Genomic DNA, 20,956 nt, shown 5'->3' with positions numbered 1-20,956 from the left:
TTTTTAAAATTGCAGTTTGTTGGAGAACTGGAGCTGAGTCAAGTATGCACTTTTATTGCCAGACTTCTAATCATACACATAACAACTGTATGTTTCTCCATGCCAACTGCAGACAGCTTGCAGCAGTTTTGACCAGTAGCTTTGGAGTGATAGGCCTGTCTGCATTTTCCCCTAAACCAGGCAGAGAATGCCATCTGTAGAGAATGTTGTCTAAGAATGTTCTTCTGTAATCTTGTTATCACTTCACATATTACCACATCCACATCTAAGTTAAGATGAGAGGACCTGAATACAATTGTGTTGCATGTTGATATATCTATAGTGGTACATTGCGTAATGGCTATTTATTGAGGAAACCTGATTTATGAATTGCTAAAAACATCGGAGTAAGGAAGCTGAGCATCAAGAAAGATGCCTAAGAGTGATTTTTAGTATTCATTTCTATCACAAAGTGACTTTTTATCCACTTCAGTAGCTCTGATATTGATGCTTGGTGCAGATGTCAGAAGAATAGGTTGTGTGATGCCTTCCAATTTAAAATTCAGTCTGCAGCTTGAAAATTGTTTATAAAAATATGAACACCTTTCAATTGCTAATGAATATATTCTTATAATGCCCTGTAATTCGGTGATAAAACAGAGATGAACATAACAATTCACAGAGAATTGCAGGAATGACTTTCCCAGTAGTTATGCAGAGGGCCTGTAGGAGAGCTGGAATTTGAACGTGATGCAGAGGGCCTTGACGATGGCACTAGCTGTCATTCAGGAATTTTTCGTAATGTGCAGGGTAAGAAGTTATCAGTGGAGTGCATTCTCTGTCCTGTTTGCTATTCCTGCTTTTGTTGTTCAAAGGGGTGAAAATTTGCAAACAGCAAAGACACATACGAGAACATAGCGATTGAGGAGCTTGCTGTACGAAGCTGAAGTTTGGGTAACTTTAGCCTTGCTTTGTGCTGCATCAGCCAGCTTTATCTACAGCTGAGTGCAGAAGGGCAATAATAAGAAACTAGTGTGATTAGCTTCTTGAGCTCTCCAATTACATTTGGGAGAGCATGTCTGTCTGTTGAAATGCAGATTTTCATAATCAGTTGCTCCTGTTAGAGGTTCCAGATAGAAGCAATTTCCTGGGCTATTGAAATCAAACTTGCAAGAGACCTAACTTTTCTCTTCACATTCTGTGGTGATTTGTGTGTGATGAACTAGGTAACAGGAAAAAATATTTGAAATTACTCACTTTCAGGTAGCTTTCTTCTGAGAAGCCATAAAGAGCATACCTTGTATAAATATGCCCAACCTTATAGATGATTCTTGGTTTTGTCCATTTCTTCAGTGGAAGTGGACAGTGGTACCCATGGCTACTTTTTGACCTGGTGAGACCGGAATGCTGAATTAAAACCTGAAAAATTCTGATTTATTACATTAAAACTGCTAATATGTTGTCTTTCTCCATGACTGAGGTTTTCTTGGGCTTTAGTAAAACTTTAGTGTGTTGAAAAAGTTAAAACTGATGCTTGGTGGATATGAAGTGAAAATTCTCTTGTTATAAAATCCGGGGGGGGGGGGGGGGAGGGGGCGGGGGTTGCGGTAGGTGTTGGGGTTTTTTTGGTGTGGTGTTTTTTTGGTTTTTTTTTGGGTTTTTTTGTTTTTGTGTGAAGAGTGTTTGCTGTATTTGATTTGTCCTGTCTTATAATTGGGGAGCAATGGTCTGAAAAAGTGCAAATGAAAATCTTTTTTTCAGGTAGATTCACTGACACTAAACAGGTGAATATCATGAGTATTAAAGTGTACCTTCAGATATTGCATCTGATAAGACAAAGATAGTTAATACAGGCAGAATTAAATGCATATGCATAAAGTGTTATAAAATTATTTCTGAGTTTGGAAATTTTAAGTATTATCTAACAATGTATGATCAGCCCCTTTTGTTTAATGTTAGAAGGTGGGTTTAACCACACTGAGGTTAGCAGTGTGCAATTACTTGTTCTGTGTGTGAATTTTTTTGTTTGCTTGAGGGACAAATGAAATAAATCTGGTACTGCCTATTCCAGAGAGGCTATTTGACGTGATAGATTGCTCTGTACAGTTCTGGTTTACCATTACCTTGCTTTCCTACAGCAAATTCCACAGTAACGAATAAAAATACATGGAATTCTGTTGTCTCAAATATTTCTTAGGCTGTTATTTTTTTGTGTGTGTGTAAGTTGCTTAATATGATATGTGCAATAGTAACTTAATGTTATAGATATGTGTGTCTGAAAAATGCTGGGAAGCAATTGAAAACCTTTCAATTCTGAGAGGGTCCATGAGCTTGGTATAGTACGTGCACTGTAAGATTCTCTTCAGATAATTCTCCCCCATTTGTATGAAAGAATCATCATAAACCAAACTTGTATAAGAACAGTATTTTTCAGTAAGAAGGATTTTTTTTCAGATTTGAGTGTAGGTCCTGGAGGAGAAAGTAGTATTTATTTATTGTCCTACACTGTAACTTGAGTCCAGTAATAATGATCTCTAGGTTAGATTAAACAAATAATTTTTGAGGTCATTAATTTAATTAAATTTCATTTAATTTCATTAAAGGACTTCAGATTTTTAAGTTAACTTCTTGTGTAGTTATAGGACAAGGGGTAATAGCTTTAAACTGGAAGAGGGTAGATTCAGGTTAGGTATTAGGAAGAAATTCTTTACTGTGAGGGTGGTGAGACACTGGAACAGGTTTCCCAGAGAAGCTGTGGGTGCCCCATTCCCGGAAGTGTTCAGGGCCAGGCTGGATGGGGCTTTGAGCAACCTGATCTAGTGGAAGGTGTCCCTGCCCATGGCAGGGGGTTGGAATTCGGTGATGTTTAAGTTCCCTTCCAACCCAAACCATTCTATGATTCAATGAAACGTCATCTGATGATACCACAGAATTTTGGGGATTTTTTTCAGGCTTAGGGAGCGAATTTATTGTCATAGCATTATAAAATAGTACGGCATATCTTTGTTTCTCTTGATTAAAACATTCTTGTCAGTATCTTTTTTAAAATGCACACTGGGTTGTTTTTTTTTTCTCCTGTTGATAATTCAAGAAGAGAAAAGGGAGGAGGATAAAAAACAGTTCCATTTGCAGTGATAGTCACTATTACTGAAAAATGAACTGAGACAAAAACTGTCTGAAGTTTCTTAGGCATACCAGTAAGGAATATGTAACAAGATGTGTTGCCAAAGAGATGGTGAATATTTTTAGACATTTAATCTTAACACTCTGCTTAGATTTTGTAAAATAAAAATACGTTGAGAAATAAACGGCTTTGAAAAGCAAAAGGAAGTCAAATAAAGGCAGATCTTTTAGTTTTCATTGAAACAGTATTTGACTTTGATTCTTCTGTATTTTAGAGAAATGGCAGTGCTTTTGCATGAAACATTACATGTATAATCTCCATTATAAATAACATGGAATACTCATATAACTGGAAAGTGGTGTTTAACACTGCTGTAAAATTAATTGGTTGAAGAGGTATCTGTCAAAAACAGTATGAGTCCCTATTTATTTCTGTTGTCTTTTTTGTGAAGCTATGTCAGTAGTAACTCTGGTGGGATCACTGTCAAAAAGTGACAATCTGAATCACTTTAACCAGTAAAAGTGTAAAATCTCTGAGTCTACAGTTAAGATGGTTTTGGTTAGAAAGTATTTTTTATAAAGTTTATGTAGACCATAGTGTAATGACACTGGTGTAGGTTTCTGTGTGTGTCTTGAACTAGCATACCAAGAAAGTACAAAGTGGTGATGATGGTACTGAACTGCTTGTTTCTGCTACCATATGAACTATTTCAGAACTAATTTTCAGTGGAGTTTCTTGAAATATAAATATTGCCATAAGCTTGCAGTGATTACTGTTCATGATTTATATTATGGGGCTCATAAACTTTTTTGCTTGTGTACTTTTGCTGCTGCTTGCTTGCAGCTGCCAATGTCCATAGAAGGATACGTTCATCTACTTGAGCAAAGCTTGTGCGTGTGTATTGCTGCTTGGGAATCTTTTGAAAAATCAGTCTCTATTATTTCTTTCAGAATCTTATCTGTTCAGAGTGTGGAGATGAATTTACTTTACAGAGTCAGCTGTCCATACACATGGAAGAACATCGTCAAGAACTGGCAGGCAGTAGGATCCACAGCTGCAAGTCTTGCAAAAAGGAATTTGAAACTTCCTCACAGCTAAAGGAGCATATGAAAACTCACTATAAAATAAGGTGACGATTGTGGGATTGTGACAAAATGAGCAGATGTTACTTTTATGGTGATAGCTGGGGAAGGCAGGAGTAGTGTTTCCAGTCAGCAAACTATCATGATCTATGCAGATAATTTCTTTTCTCTGGTATGCTGTTATGAAATGGCATTAGTTTTTTAAAACCTTGTTAAACTAGGTGGTTATTTTTTGAGGCTTTTTTTCCCCCCTTCCTTCTGTTTTTGTATTTAGGCACCCATACTAATCCTTGGTTCCATCTACTAGCTATTTGTAAATACAGGTTGTTTTCTTGATACAAAGTGATTTTTGAAGTGTGTTCATTCACGATTTTAAAGGGTAATGGCAGTACATTGAAGCAAACGTACACTAATTTTACATGGCATTTATTGTAATTGCAAAAGTCCTGATGCTTACCTTCTGCAAAGACATAAGTTATTCATTGAAGTTTAATAATCTTTTGCAAGTGGTCCTCATCACAACTTGCTATGACTTTCTTGTAAATCTGAAAAAGCACAAAATAAAGGGAAGAAGAGGCTTAATAAATGCTGTTCTTATTTTCGGTGAATGTTTGTTTTGTCCTTTATTTCAGCTCTCTAGTTTAGCTTCAGTTTTAGGAGGGTGAAAATTCCTTTAAGTTATAAGAAAGAAAACTTACTTCTCCTGATGTAGTTTATACCTTAAGAAAGCCTGAAGTTTTGATAGGTTATTTCTCTTTCAATCTTCACTCTGTTTTTACAAAAAAGACAAGAGAATACATTTTTAAAAATGAGAAGTATTGGCGATTTCCAATTATTTTCGTTAGCAGATGATAGAGGTTGTAAGATCTTACTAGTTGTGTTCCATAAGGTTTAAAGAACTGTAGTTGTGATTTCCATTTGCAAGCTGAAAATTGAGGGTTTGAAGTATAAAGTTATGTTTGTATTGGGTTATATAAGTGCATTACATTACACACAAAAGCATTCTTTTTACAGACATCTCGTGTAAGTTAGAATGAATCAATAAAGATTAGAGGAGTGAATGCAGTCTGATGGCTGTGATTTTGAGAGAGTATTGTGCATGCTACATTTTGACATAAATGAGATATAAGTGCTCCATGATGATTTGTTTATTTTCCTAAATGTGGATTATTTCTGGATTCATAGCTTCCTTATGTGAGATTCGCCTTATTTATCAGTTCAGATGTAGAAACATGTTGCATTTGAATTTGATAAACTGCTGTCCATAATGGTGTTTACTGTCCTTTCACCAGCAGTACCAATATAACTCACGTATGTGAGCCAGGTTAATGAATTGTGTTTCCCCTCCATTTCATCAAAAAAGTTAATGTAGCTCAGAACTTCTGTATTTCAATAGAAATGATTTTGAAAGGAAAAACAAGGAAATTCTGATTTTTTTTTTTGTTATTTAACATATTCTTCTCATACTGTTAAACAGGAAAAGATGAATTGATGGATTATTAAAAGTTAGTTTGATCTAATTTGTTTGACTGTACAGTATATTTAAAGTTCAAAGACATGTCAGTTTCATTCCTGCTTTTCAGCTTCACAATTTTTTTAGGATTTAAAATTATAAAGAGCCTTGCTCCCTTAGGTTTTTTTCATAGAGTGGTTGCACTCCCCCTTCCCAAAAAGGTATTTGTTTGGTCTCTGAATCATTTGAATGGAAAACTATTCCAAAGTTCTAATTCAAATTTAGTATCTGCCTTTTGCTAAAAAGCAAATGGTCATTACGACCCTAAATGATGAAATTCTTTAAAAGTGACCAGATCTTTAAGGGTTGTCCCTACAATTTCCTCCAAATTGAATATTATTTCCTTTAGTAAAGTGCTGCAGCTGTAGTTGAAGCAGACGTTGCTTATCAAAGAGTGTATTCTGACGATCAGGCTGGTCTAGATCTGCTCTGAGATGGAAAGAAGAGGTTGTAACATCTGTCACATGTTATTTCTCCTCCTCTTCAATCTTCAGTCAGCTTTACTCTGAGTACTTCAGTAAGTTTTTGTAGATAAAATTAATATGTGGAAGTAAAATATATTACCCACATTCTGTGCTCACTCTGCAAGATCATAAAAAGAGTTTAAAAATGCATGTAATACTTGTTTGAAGTAATTGGAAGGGAAATGTGCTTTTCTTTAAATATACTGAATATCTATGTTCTCTTAGAGTAGAAAGAGCAGCATTTGAGCAGAAGTTTAATGATAATAATTTCCTCTGTTATGCATGAACTGTTACTTCCCTGCTATCTTTTACATTGTTACACCAACTTGTGTTTCAAAGGTGGTGGTGGTGTTTTGCACATCTGCTGCACGTTAGCTAATTCTTTCAGATCAGAAAAAATACCAGGTACTTACCTTTGTGTAATTTCAGTTAGCTTTAAGCAGTACTGACAAGTTGGATTACTGTATAAGTGTAGATACTGGGGCACTGTGGAAAATGTGGAGTACTCTATATACTGTATTGGTTTGTCCGCTGCCTTCTGGTTTCCGCTTGTTTAGCTGAGTTGTGATGGTCTGTAAGATCTAGGGTTTTGTTTTTCCTTTTTTTCCAACATAAAATCAGTTGTTGACTTTCCACATTGCTATTGATGTTCTTCAGCAGTCATTTAAACTAATTAATCTGCTTTGTAAAGAAATGAATTTTGGGAATTTGTATCAACTGTTAACTGTGTCTCTGTGGAGAGTGTGATTTGTATTTGAGGGGCAGTGGTGAATATCTGAGGCATTACATTCTTAACCTATTCATGTTAGACTTCAGCAACTGCATTTGTACTCTAGTTAATGAGATCTTCATACTCAAGTTAAGAATTAAAGTCTTGCTATTTTCAAGCAAAAGAAATGGAGATGCACAGAGTTGAACGTCCCCACCAAAATAATATCTGTGAAGTCACTGTGTAGTTCGGGAAGAATTCATAGTGAAAATGTCTTTAGAGAACCTCTAAGATGTATTGATTTTATTACAGAAATAACTACAATTATTGGTGCTTGTAGGTACTTAGAAAGGTGCTGTTTTCATTGTTCTTTTAGTATCATTAAAATTGTTTGCTTTTTTACTGTTGCAGCTGATACTATATATTGTTATCAGATTTACACTGTTAAAAATTATGAGGTAAAATAAGCTTCTTCAAAGTAATGTTTAATATTAAGATTATTTTATTTAAATTACTAATTTTTTTTTAAATGACAGGGTATCGAATACCAGATCTTATAATAGAAACATTGACAGAAGTGGGTTTACCTATTCCTGTCCTCACTGTGGAAAGACGTTCCAGAAACCGAGTCAGTTAACACGACATGTTAGAATACACACAGGTAAGGCTGTGGAAGTAGCTATTTTAGTTTGCATCTGTTTTACAAAATTCAGTTAACCTGTCAAATGCTAAATATTTTTTGCCCTGTTGGGACTTGAAATAGCATTAATACATTTGGCTTATTAGATGCTATTACCTGCTGATTTAAAACAACTTGTATGTAATTCCTTTGCTTAGGAAACCTGTATGCTTTTTAAATGTCCAGAGGTATCTCATTAGAAACAGTTACCTTTTTTTTTTTTTTTTTTTTTTTTGGAGTACTTCATAGGTTTCATTTGTTACAGAATACCAGTTTTGATACTTAAAGTTTCAGCAGGGCCTAAAATCAGAATCATTAGAAAAGGGCCAGTCAGCTGCTCTAAATTAAGATCTTACATACTCCAGAGAATAGGTTCTAAAATTTAAAATCCCCAAAAGCATAGATGTATATGAGAATGAATAATGCCACTACCATAGTGGTTTTTGGGTTTAGATTTATTTATTTAAAGTTACTGCCATATATTTTCTGTACTTGCTGTAACTGCCATTTCTGGGGTATCCAAAGTGAACTTGGGAGGTGATGAACTTAGATTGCAATTTTGATACTTGGAGAAGTGCATGTGACTGGCCAGAACTGAATAGTAAATGTTTTTTGCTAAATTACTCTAATAAATATGTGCATGTTTAACCCTTAAGCTATTGAAATAACTGAAAAATGCCAAGCATAAAATAATATGCAAGTTTTTGAAGTGCACAGGGGACTATAAGAACAATTTTTAAGTTTCAGCCAGCTATACATAATATAACAGGAGTTTGGCTTTAAATGAAACCTTCGTTGAAGGTGCTCCAGTGATGTGCAATATGTATGTATTTTCCATCCTGTGAGTAAATTGCTGTTTGTCTAGTTTATAGCTAATTCAACTAGTCAATTATGTAAGCATGTAATGTTGTTTGTATTAGCAGTCTGTTCAGACAGTGATAGGATGAGTTGCTGTTTACAAGAATGACCTTGTTTACCAAGACAGAAATCTAAATTCCATTGCATGACTTCCTTGGGAAACTTTTTAACTTTTATAGATCTAGTTAGAGAATAGTAACACAAGATGTCACCCTTGTACCTGCTCTGAATTTTTCCTCAAAGTAATATCCAAAGAAAGTAATTGAAAATTAACTTCGAGTCTATTCTCTACTTGATACGTTATTTTAGCTTATTCTGGTCAGAATGAAACAAGACGATAGTTGCTTGAGGACTTTTTTTTTAAGCTTTAAAAAGATCAAGAACATTTATAGTTCTTTTGAAGAATAAAAAGACATTTGCTGTGGGGAGACCAGAGATGGAAAATGTAGTCCCAATCTGCACATGATGGTAGGTCATCTTAAGTTCCAAGTAGCTAGCAAATAGTCATTTGATCTGTGAAGTGTATTATGACTCTGAATCTGCAGACAATCTGTCTGGCATCCAATTGCTTGAGGTACTGTAAAACATGTAGAAAAAAACTCTTCTTTAAAGAATTTAGAATGCTTAAGTCTTTAATTGTTAAAAGAGCATGTCTGTGCTACTTGTACTGCATTACATTAGTGTCTTAATTGCAATACTTCTTTTGCTCATAGCTATTAGTTTCTAGCACTTACATGCTTTGGGAAAAAATTTTCAGTCTCAGGGTTTGCAACTCCCATATTAATAACTAAGTAATGAACTCCCCATTTCCCCTCCCAAATCTGTATTTTATTGTTATACTTGAGAAACACAGAAATTCCATGTTTCCACACTAGACTTAAGATACAGTTTTTATAATGAGTTTTACTTAAATAGGCAAACTTAACCTGAAGCTATACTTGTATGTGTCCACCAGCAGCTATTAGTGGAAGCTAAACTTTTTGCCTATGAAAACCCAATAGGAGTTTTATCACTTTATTCCAAGATGATCTGAGTCAGTGTTCTGTATTTTAATCTTTATTAAAAAACATACAGTTAAGACCTGCAGACCTTAAAGGATCTTCAAAATCCAGAAGTAGCAGAACAGAAAATATACATTCCTTCAGAGTTCATACTATGTGAGTTACATGCTTGTAATCTATTTCTGAAAATAGCTGCTTTCATTTTAAAGTGAATTTAATTAAGAACTAATCATTCTAAACTAGATGTAATTACAGCTATATAATTAGAAGTTATATAAAAACATTGATGAAAACTGCTTTAGTGTGCATAGTATTTAGCACCTATTAATACTGGTGGAGCACACAATGTACAGCATTCTCATTGTGTTTTTGCTATAGAAAGGTGCAGAGGCAAAGTGTTAAATGTTTTTGAGGTCCTGGAGTTGTCACAGCTAAATTATTTCGTGAAAAGAAAAAAAAAAAAAGAAGATTAATACTGAGTTCACAGTGGAGATTTCCAGTAGTCATTTAAGACACATGGTTATAAGAAACTGAACTACGTTCTTAGTATCTGTGTGTTTAAAGTAAATAGCTTTGTAATATGTGTATGCAGTTCTATTATGTTTTGTCACTTAGAATTTCTGGGGAGTTTTTCATGCTTAATTCATTACTGTACAAATAACTGTTAAGTATTCACAGTACTGAGAACACCAGAATCAGGAAATAGTGACAGAGCATTCCTGTAACATTATTGCCTAGTTTTTCTTTAACATTCAGTAGTAATATGAACATTCTACTTAAATTGTTTTCTGAGCAGGGCTGTACAATATCTCATATAATAGAAACGTTATTTTATTGCGTATTTTCAGTAGGTGGTTGTAAAGAATGAATGGCTCTTAATATTTATTGGGGAGTGGGAACCATTGGCCATTTTTGCAGTGTTGCTGTGAGACTTTTTGATTTTAGACTAAATAAAAGGTTAAATTTTTAACTGTTAGTTATTTATTACTGTCCATTCCACCCTCTGGTTGTCTGTTTGTTTCTGTGCAGGTATATATGCATTTTATGGGATTTGGTGTGAAAGAATGGCATGTGTAGTTTTCGTTTTGTTTTCCCTTTTTTCTTTTCCTCCAGTTTGAGTAACAATTTGATCTGGCAAACCACGAGTTGAGGGAAGCTGTTCTAGATAGTTGTTTCATACAGGTTTCATTTATTTTACCCCTTTTAACTGATAATCATCAACTAGATCGTAAAAGTTTTTCGCTAAGCTTCATCAGAGTAGATGCCAAGGTGGTCAAGGTAAACAATGTCATTGTCAAAACACCGAATATCGTATGTTTGTGTGTGTGTATGTACAGATCTCTATATGCAATATTTTATTTTAGCTGATACAATTTTTCATGGAAATACAGGAAACTGTTAATGTTTATGTAAAGCCCCTTATCCCACCTCTTCCTCCTCTTGCCTTTCAGGTGAAAGACCTTTCAAATGCAGTGAATGTGGAAAAGCCTTTAACCAGAAGGGGGCGTTGCAGACCCACATGATCAAGCACACCGGTGAAAAACCCCATGCTTGTGCCTTTTGTCCTGCAGCCTTTTCTCAGAAAGGCAATCTTCAGTCACACATACAGAGAGTTCATTCAGAGGTAAATACAATTATTCATAAAGTGGTTGGTGCTAATATACTGCTTATTTCATTTTCAGTATTTAAATTGTCCTGTTTGCTATTCTTATGTTCTCTGGTGCTTTCTGTAGCCGATGTAGGTTTACTGCTGTAGTATAGGTTCCAGTTTGTTGGTTTTACCTGTGGGCTTTTCTAAAATAGCTTAACCTGAATAAATGTGTACTTAGGATAATTAGCAAAACCTTCATTTACCATTGTCATTTCAGAACATTGATAGATTAATAAATGATTAGTGATTTCAGGTGTATAAAAATGTACCTATGTCAGTCTTGGGAGAATGAGGGCTAGAATCAGATGAAAGTAAGCCAAAAGCAGCAAAGCAGAAAATGGTGAAAAATTTCAAGGCCAAACAGCAACCCACAAGCTCCATCATAGAGCATACTTGCAAATTGTCTTTGAAGTATATATATTGCTCCCTTTTTCAGAGGTTTTTCAGTTATAGGTAGAAAAAAATTACAAAATGAGATAAAAAAACATTGTTGTCTCTGACCTCTTCATGCTGATTTTTTCTTCTTTGTGACAGACAATTTTAAGATTCGAAAGGTACTGCTATGCTAATGTAATATGATCCTTTGAGCAACTTTGGCTGTGCAACTTTGTTCAGCGATTTCCTTGCTGACTCTAGTGATTTGTGGTTGGTAATGCCAGTAGAAAGAGACCTAGTTTTGATTAGGAAAGTATGAAGTGACAGAGGCAGCTTTTTTCTCTTTTTTTCCTGCACGCAGAATATCATCTCTGCTTTCACTCTTTCCCCTAACTCTGAGATTTGCTTTCTTGTTTTCCATTTTTTGTTCAACGATAGATCTTATTTATTGGATTCTTTTTTTACTAAGGACCCTTTTAACATGTTAGTTTCTTACTTTTAGGATGCGTCTTAGCATATTAATGTGTTTTAGTGGTTTGTGTTATGCATAATTATATATCTCATATGTTTACGTTTTATATAACTTTGTGACTAGTCTTCCTCACTGTTCACAGGTCCCTATATGTGATAGCTTTTGCTACGTAAAAAAATGCACCAACATGAATTTCATAATTTACACTGATTTTTTTTCAATACTACAAGATTGTTGGGGATGAAGCCAAAAATATTTTCCACTTTTTTCTCATCTTACTCTTTTTTTTTCGTAAGAAGCTGGGGGGGGGGGGGGAGGCAGGGGGAAGGTAGGTGTGTGATAAGGGACTTGAAATGTTGTCTCTTAATTACATCCTTTGCAGTGTTTCATGATCCTGAACCTATATTTTAGTTACTGCTTTGGATCCTTTATAGATATTTTTTTTCTTTCTTGCTGTCACTGTGTTTCCTCCAAGAGTGCATGCAGAACTCTGTTAATTCTTTATTTTAGCCCAAGACAGTCACAAAATAACATTACAGGTGATAATGAACCAGCTTGATTCTCACTTCCTATTCACCGTTTAGTTGTACCAGTGTTTTATTAGTTAGTGCCTCTTCCTGAAAGTCTCAGTACCAGTTTAAGTTAATGTCAGAAAATAAAAAAGTCCATGCTATATTGCAAGCAGTGCAGCATGTTTCCTTTTGAAGACACTGTTGTTCCCTATATATTGAAAGTACTGCCCTGGATCTTACTTCTGTGGGATAGGCAGAGGAGGAGGGGGAAGTGAGGGTGGTTCTGCTTTAATTACCTCAACCCCTTGGCCTGAAGCACCCAAGCAAATTGCTGCTGATCACTTTCTCATCCTGCATGTTTGAATTAAGTACAAACTATATATTAAACATCCCTGCCCTTCACCATGTTGGGTTTTTTTGGTGGTTTGGTTTTGGTTTTTTTCATGGAGTCCCTATGGCCCAGTCTGTCTTGCCTTCATTCTTCTTTGACCTGAAAAGTGGATTTTTTTTTTCTTGGAAATTTGCAAAAGTAAACAGAAGAGCCAAAATTTGAAGATAAACTATCTACATTTTTTTCTCTTTGTGTTTCCACATTTCTGTTTGTATTATGTATGATGTTAACATCTTCAGACACATCTTAATTGACAAAGTTGCATTTTGGTTTTCTTTCTAAGCATGTAACAGTAGGAAAGTATAAGGAGGGAAAAGGCTGAGGCCTCATTTGACAGATGACATTTGTTTTGCATTCTGGTGCTTCCTGATATTGAGGAGTGGTAATAGGAGATGACAGTCACACATGTAGATGACAGTTGACTTGATATCCAAGAGACACCAGATAGATCCATAACTGGGTATCAGTAAATATTTCCTAAAAAGGAAAAATACACTATTTTACTTCCCATAATCCCATAGTGTATTTGTTATGTGGATAAATAAAGAAAAACATAGTATTTGGTAGATGTAGGCAAAATTTACTTAGTTACTTTTGTTTTACTGAAGGTGAAGAATGGCCCTACATACAACTGTACAGAATGTAGCTGCGTCTTCAAAAGCTTGGGTAGTTTAAATACACATATCAGCAAGATGCACATGGCTGGTCCACAGAATTCTGCGAGCTCTTCAGCAGATGTGTCTCATGTTACAGCGGTAAGCTTTGCTCGGTATATTGTGAAAATGCTTTTAAGAGTTTAATTGGGTGTAGATCTTCATTCCAGTAATTCTTCAGATAGGTTAGAACTAAAAGACCTGTAGCTGTCTCTTGTAATTTTACATCTTGTGCAATTTCTGGAATTGATTTGCATGGTTACATATTGGCAGTATGTAAATTGGCCAAGTATATGCAAAAAAGGGTTTAGAATTTGAGGGTTTGGTTGAAAATACAGCAATTGAATTCTATAACTAAGTAAACTATAGTTAAAGTGCTGACAGATTGTGTGGGTAGGAAAGGTTTCCTCTCCAGATAACATAAAAATAATCGAGAAGTTTTACGGGAACAATGAAGTTTAGAACTATTCATATTATATATATTGATTTCAACTAATTTTCAGAAATTGTTCATGTAATTCTAGTCCCTATAAGCACATAGTGGATTATTCTTCTTCTGAGTATTTCTTATAACTGATTTTAACTGTTAGCTTCTTATATGACAGATGATAAGGGAAAAACGTTAGCTGTATTGGAAGCACTAAATATTTTTCTTTCTTTACCAAGGTACAAGAAGGAGCTAAAATTCAGAAAGTGCTTCTGGATTCCTAAGATTTTTATTTTTATTTTTTTGAACCAGTGCATATTTGATATATTGTAGTACTTTTTTGGGGTCTTTGGATAGAACTATCTTTTCTACCTTTATTCCGCTCTGTTTTGCATAACTTCCAACTTTCATGCTTTAATGTTCAATGAATGACAAGTAACACCAGACTTTGAAGAGGAGGGTTAAAATGTAAAGTCTTAACTCCATTGTGCAGCTATATCTTGTTGAAAACAAGTGTCTAGTAGTGTTTGGAGAACCATTTTGATTTTTTTCTATATTTGATAATTTTTTTTTTTGTGGCAGATGCTGTTTGTCTCTTCAGGTTAATTAATTTTTTTTAAAAAAAAAGACTACTGTGTCCTGTTTGCTTGCAAGTACATGTAATCTCTGGTTTTGTACATTTCTACATTCACAAGCCTAATCTTAAAAGCAGGATGGAAAAGAATTCCTTCGTACTACCTCATGTTTGCTTCCTCTGGCCAGCTCTGTTTTTTCTTGTTTTGGTTTGCTTAGGTATTTTGCATTTACATTGCATACAGCAGTGTGCTGGTATTATCTTTGCTGCATGATGCATACTTCTCTGCTTGCATGAAAGTGGGGAAAAGTAAATACCTCCATACAATATATAAGCAAAATGGGAGAAATTTTTTTTTTCTAAAAACAGATGCCTAGAATTTTAACAAGGAAGAACAAAGATAACTGACAAGTCAATTTCATACTAAGAGTGTTATGCTTTTTTTATTTTTATATCTGAAACTGCAGATACATAATGATTATTTTTTTTATTGCTATAGAAAGATGCCACATTCTTAGATTAGCACTAGCATTCCTAGATTAGTACCAACTTGTTCACTCTGCTCAAAACTTGCATAGCTGCTTTAACAGCAAATGACCAGTATAATAATTCTGTTCTGAAGTTTATGATCAGTCTCTGTCATCCCTTGTTATTACCTGGGGATGAACAATGATTATGTCCTTAACAAATACATGTTCCAAAAGCTGAAGTTTCCTGAAGTGCTGTGCTGCTGAATAGTAGTGTGATACATGAGTACATCTCGCAAAATATGCTTACTGTAAGGCTGTTATTTGTCTTTTGCTGAATCAGTGCTTATAACCAAGTTGTTGGTTTCTGTAACTTGTGTTATTTTAACATAGATAAGCTATGAAGCAATGTTACTGGTTCAGTGTACATTTGTATCTCTCCCACGGGCTCATTTCCTAGTCTCCATATTGTGGGAAAATGAACAGTGCTACCTTTCTGTGTGATATTAGCGATGTTTTTCTTCTTTTTGTACAAAGGCTTAAAGTACTTCCTTTTCATTTCTTTGTAGGACTCTGTCACGCAGCCTTTAACAACATCCCCTGCTAATCTTTTGCAACCTGTTGATAACAAGTGGAAGAATGTAAGTCTAGAGTTTCTGTCATATCTTTGTGTCAAGGCTGAAAGTGGGAGAAACTTTACAGTGTTGTAAACTTTCATTGAACTGATGAAAAAGGGTATGCAATGGTCCTCTGTGATAAGTTGTTCAACTAATACGTGAAGGCAAGCTTCTTGGTGAATGAAGAAACATTTAGAATGAAGAAACTTATTTAGAAACAGAACAGGTCTTGAATGGATTATATATTCCCTCCTGTGTTATATGCACATGATTTTGCATGTAATTCTGTTCATTAGTTCCTCAAAATGGAGACAAATACTCTTGTGTATAAAAAGACCAGGGGACAGTAAGGACTCTTAAAAATACTGGGTTATCCTGCCTGTCTGACTTCACAGGGATACCGTGGTTTGGGTGGGGAGGGAGAGACCTGTGTTCATTTTGGTTGAGCTGGTTGGAGTTGAGGCAGCAGCGGACCCATGGAACTCAGGAAAGGCCCGTGGAGCTGGAGAAGGATGATGCAGGGCTAGCGTTCTGGAACCCAGTAGCAAGCAGCGTTGATTCATGTGCGAGTCACGGTGAGAGTAGTAGCATGTTTTGTTGCAACTATGTAGCATATTGTTTGTCAGCAGTAGGTTGCAGCATGGTGTCTTAGTGACAGACTAATTTGACTTAAGTCCTCCCCTTCCCAACTTCAGCCACTGATCATAGTTTTGTGTACTAGAATCCACAAAACCAAGGACTAGGATATGTGGCAGTATTGCTTTGAAGTCACCATAACCAGTCTGTCCACTTTTCTTTTTATCTTGTACTGTGAATTCAGTGTTCCAAGACCAGTTAACTTAGAGCAGAACTATATGAACTAATTGATTACTAATATTTGCTGTATTAGATAAATAGTTATACTGTGTTTCTTGCAAGACTTTACAGAGTATTAAAAATGGCTGTTCTTCAAAAGTAGTTTATTTAAAGTAATTTTTCATTTTCTTTTTAACCAATTGAAACCATTTTCCTTGGTAAAGAGTGGTATCAGAAGTGATGCCTGGTTTTTAGGGAGACTCTGTGTGTGAAAGCACAGGCCTAAAAAGAACATCATCATCCATTAGGATACACTTCATTGAAAATATACTGGATTAAATGTACCATATTACATATGCTAGGGAACATTATGAAGCAGATTATCCTGAGTGTCATCACGTGGCATGTGCAGGACAGCCTGGGGATCAGGCTCAGCCAGCATGGAGTTATGAAAGGCAGGTCCTGCTTGACTGACCTGATCTCCTTCAATGCCAAGGTGACCGGCCTGGTGGATGAGGGAAAGGCTGTGGATGTTGTCGGCCTGCACCTTAGTAATGATTTTGACAGTCTCCCACAGCATTCTCCTGGAGAAACTGGCTGCTAATGGCTTGAATGGGTGTACTCTACGCTGGATGAAAATCTGGCTGGCTGAGTCCAAAGAGTGGCAGCAAATGGGGTTACCTCTGGCTGGTGGTCAGTCACAGGTGGTGTTCCCCAGGGTGCAGTACTGGGGCCAGCTCTGTTTAATGTCTTCATCAACAATCTGGATGAGGGGATCGAGCGCACTCTCAGTAAGTTTGCAGGTGACACCAAGTCGGGGAGGGAGTGCTGATCTGTTTGAGGGCAGGAGGCGCTGCAGAGGGGTCTGGACAGGCTGGACCGATGGGCCAAGGCCAGTTGTGTGAGGTTCAACAAGGAGAAGTGCCGGGTCCTGCACCTGGGTCACAACAACCCCACGCAACGCTACAGGCTTGGGGAAGGGTGGCTGGAAAGCTGCCTGGGGGGAAAGGACCTGGGGGTGGGGGTGGACAGCCGGCTGAACACGAGCCAGCAGTGTGCCCAGGGGGCCAAGAAGGCCAATAGCATCCTGGCTTGTATCCACCACAGTGTGGCCAGCAGGACAAGGGCAGTGATCATTCCGCTGTGCTGGGCACTGGTGAGGCCCCACCTCAAATCCCGTGTTCAGTTCTGGGCCCCTCACTACAAGAGGGACACTGAGGTGCCGGAGCGTGTCCAGAGAAGGGCAGCGAAGCTGGGGAAGGGTCTGGAGCACACATCTTAGATGGAGCAGCTGAGGGAACCGAGGTTGTTCAGCCTGGAGGCTTAGGGGAGGCCTTATTGCTCTCTACAACTGCCTGACAGGAGGGTGTAGAGGGGTGGGTGTCAGTCTCTTCTCCCAGGTAACAAGCAACAGGACAAGAGGAAACCAGGGGAGGTTTAGATTGGGTATTAGGAAAAATTCCTTCACCAAAAGGGTGATCAAGCATTGGAACAGGCTGCCCGGGGAGGTGGTGCTGGAATCACCACCCCTGGAGGCATTTAAGTAAGTTGTGTAGATGCGGTGCTTGGTGACATGGTTTAGTGATGGACTTGGCAGTCCTGGGTTAACAGTTGGACTTGATAACCTCACAGGTCTTTTCCAACCTAAATCGTTCTATGATTATGCTCTGTGATATTCCTAAATACTGAAATTTTACAAAATTACAGTCTGCATATAGTTATGCCAGTTTTATTTTCCAGAAAAGGAATGTGAAAATTGCCTAGAATGTAGTCTGTCTATTCATATTGGTATTGTAGAAGTCACTTAATATCTTTTTTTTTTTTTTTTTTTTTAAAGTTCAAGTCTTGCATAGCATCTCCCCCATTTCTCTACCCCTACTCTCCTGTAAATTGACTTTGTTTCATGTAGGGTGGTTTGTATTCAAAAGCTCTCCAGCAAATAAACTTCCAGAGAGAAACTGATGGCCTGCCGCCTTCTTAAGAGTCAAGAGGATCTTTTTGTCTTTTTTCATTGAATCTGAATGTTGAAATTAGGCTCCTGTGTCAGGATGTCATATCGTGTGGTTCCCTGTACTTGATGCAGAGTGCCATGTTTTTTTTTCCTTAGTGGGAGGTGCCAGTTCAGAGCAATGGATCCCATTGCCTCCTTCTCCCGGAATTGGCTGGTACTCTTGCTTACCAAGTGATAAAAATGGTCCAGTTCCATCCTTAGTCTTAGCATCTTCAAACTTGTTTCTTTTCCAGAGAATGACTTAGTAACTGCTGAGCCGCCAAGCAGTTTAAGTGTGAACCTTTACAATGTCAGCTTCAGTCTCAGTGTGGTGGATTTAGGAAATGAAGCAAGGAGAAGCCTGGCTTTCTAGTCTAGCAGTTAGAGCAGAAACCTCCTTCTGCTTGCTAGAGTACCTCCTCTTCTTACAGTAGTAACTATACTGTAAGAGGTGTGGGAATCCTGTGGAAAAGGAGTGCGTGGCATCACCTCAAAGCTAATGCAGACAAACCTCAATGCTAAAGTGAATCATCAGCAACTTTTTTACATGTTTTCAGATATTCTTCCCTTGATACACTGTCTGCTTGTTTCTGTGCCTGCGGATGCACAGCCTGCTTCTTGATGTGCAGTTGCTGTCATCTGTTGAACTAGGATAAATGTCAGATATTTCTGTTTCATGTTTAGTAGAGCTAGTTGCATCTTTAATGGTTCTTTGTTTTCCCCCTTGTAATGGAGGTGATAAAAAGCATGGTTGTTTTGTATTTTCACATAGAATGGTGTACTAAAATTGTGAGGCACCATGAGTAAAACTGAGAGAACTTGTAAAAGAGGGACTTGGGGAATCACTGTCGTGACTGTGTTTCTGATGGGGTCCCTGAGGGATTAAATCTTGACTTAATGCTTTATCAATGACCTGGAAGAAAATAAAAAATCATCACTGATCAAAGTGATACAAAGATTGAGGTAATTTATAAAGACGACAAATCACTGATACAGAGTGATCTGGATTTCTTGGTGAGCTGGGTGCAACAAGCAATTTATTTTCTAATATAGCTAAGAATAAAATCACATACAGAAAAACAGGAAAAGTAGGCCACATTCACAGCACAGGAGTTCTCAAGGATTTTGAATTCCCCTTATAAATAGGCATGAAAGAGGTAATAATAGATACATCAGCTGAAAGTTAGGTTTTCCTTGCCTGGAAAGACTAGTTTTGGTCTTTTTATTTAGAAAAGAAATTTTGCATAGAAACAAAAACGTTTTATGTCCTCTGTATTTCATTCTGGCAATTTTTGCTTTTGTCATTTGACTGTTTATAGTGTTCACTATTCATGAACTTGTGTTCAAAGATATAGCAGGAATCGGAGCCATCAGAATTCCTGATGTATTATATGATGTGTTTTATTATTGAAGAGGTTCAAGGTGCATTTCCTATTTTTGCCTGTCAAATAAAATACTGAAGGATGACTTGATCTGCTGTTTTGAAGAAAAGGGAAAAATCTATAATCTCTCTAATAAAAAAGAAAAGTTCTGGGGGTTGAAGCCAGATGAATTCACACTTTGAAATAAAGTATGGAATTTTAGTGTGGATAATTTACTGTTGTGGCAGCTTGTTGAAGTTGGATGGCAACAGAAAAAGTTACCACAATAAATTACTTGATTTAAAGAACTGCTCTAATTTTTGTACAGTTATTTTAATTGAAGGAGTAATTCATTCAGAGCAGTCACGCAGCCTGTGTTAAACAGCAGATCAGACAGACTAAGGGTGATTACAAGGTCCACTATTCTAACTGAACAAATGTGGAATTATGAGGTAGTAAAATGCTTCATTCTCCATGCTATTTTTAAAATCTGAATTTTTTTATAATGAAAAGGGTATCTTTATAGTAATGGTAACAAATGTGCGTATGTTTATATTCTTTTTCAAAAAAGATAAGCTCCATGAGACTGTATGTAAACTGCAGTATAATATGTGAACACACTGGCTAAATACATGTACTACTGTAATTTTCATGTCAATGATACTGAGCAGTTCCTTCATTAACAATTCTTTTCTTTCTCTTTGTAAAGCCTGGGAGAATTTTATAGCCTTTTAGTGTAGGCTTCCTGCTTTACTGAAGAGTTCTCTGCATTCCATTCCAAGAAAATGAATGAACCCTATAAAGAGCTGCTACATGCTTTGCTTCAATTCCTGTTTGTTGCAATGAAGATGGCATATAGTGTGTTTTATTTTGTAAAATACGTACTGAAATGTTTATAGCACTTTTGCTAAATTGGAATCTGAAGGGATGGAGTCTTTCCATCTGTCCCACTGGTGAGGTGAAAAAAGGCAAACTAATGGTTAAATTGGCAAAATAGCAAGTGCTGTTCTCACAGGCATGTCAGAGAAATGAAGTAAGGGTTTGTTTTATATAATCTCATGAGACAGCATTAAGAACACTTCATCACATTTGCACGACATAACTTGAGTCAAGACAATTTTTCTTAATATGTTTCTTTGTAACCATCCTTGAATATGGTGACAGTGTCATTTTAACTGTCCAGTGTAGTGTGTCAGTATAAAGAAAATCTCAGAGGATTTTTCAGATTGGGAGAAATATTACAAATGTGAAGCCTAAGATTA

General features: G+C 36.5%; 1 protein-coding gene across 8 annotated transcripts in view; it reads left to right on the top strand.

Annotated features, from left to right (window-relative positions):
* Positions 1–20,956, top strand: part of ZNF236 (zinc finger protein 236) — a 93,036-nt gene that overhangs the window by 14,895 nt on the left and 57,185 nt on the right. For all 8 annotated transcript variants that reach the window (XR_005826768.1, XM_040586143.1, XM_040586142.1 and 5 more), the window contains exons 4-8: positions 4,054–4,232; positions 7,408–7,532; positions 10,861–11,033; positions 13,419–13,565; positions 15,501–15,572. Coding sequence is in view for 7 of the 8 variants with exons in the window: in XM_040586143.1 (XP_040442077.1) it covers positions 4,054–4,232; positions 7,408–7,532; positions 10,861–11,033; positions 13,419–13,565; positions 15,501–15,572 (696 nt within the window). In the remaining variant the exon portion in view is untranslated. The remainder of the gene's footprint in view (positions 1–4,053; positions 4,233–7,407; positions 7,533–10,860; positions 11,034–13,418; positions 13,566–15,500; positions 15,573–20,956) is intronic.

The sequence above is a fragment of the Falco naumanni genome, chromosome 3 (genome assembly GCF_017639655.2).
Source record: "Falco naumanni isolate bFalNau1 chromosome 3, bFalNau1.pat, whole genome shotgun sequence".
NCBI lineage: Eukaryota > Metazoa > Chordata > Aves > Falconiformes > Falconidae > Falco > Falco naumanni.
The sequence above is the reverse complement of the archived record's forward strand: the minus strand, read 5'-3'. Positions and strand labels throughout refer to the sequence as shown.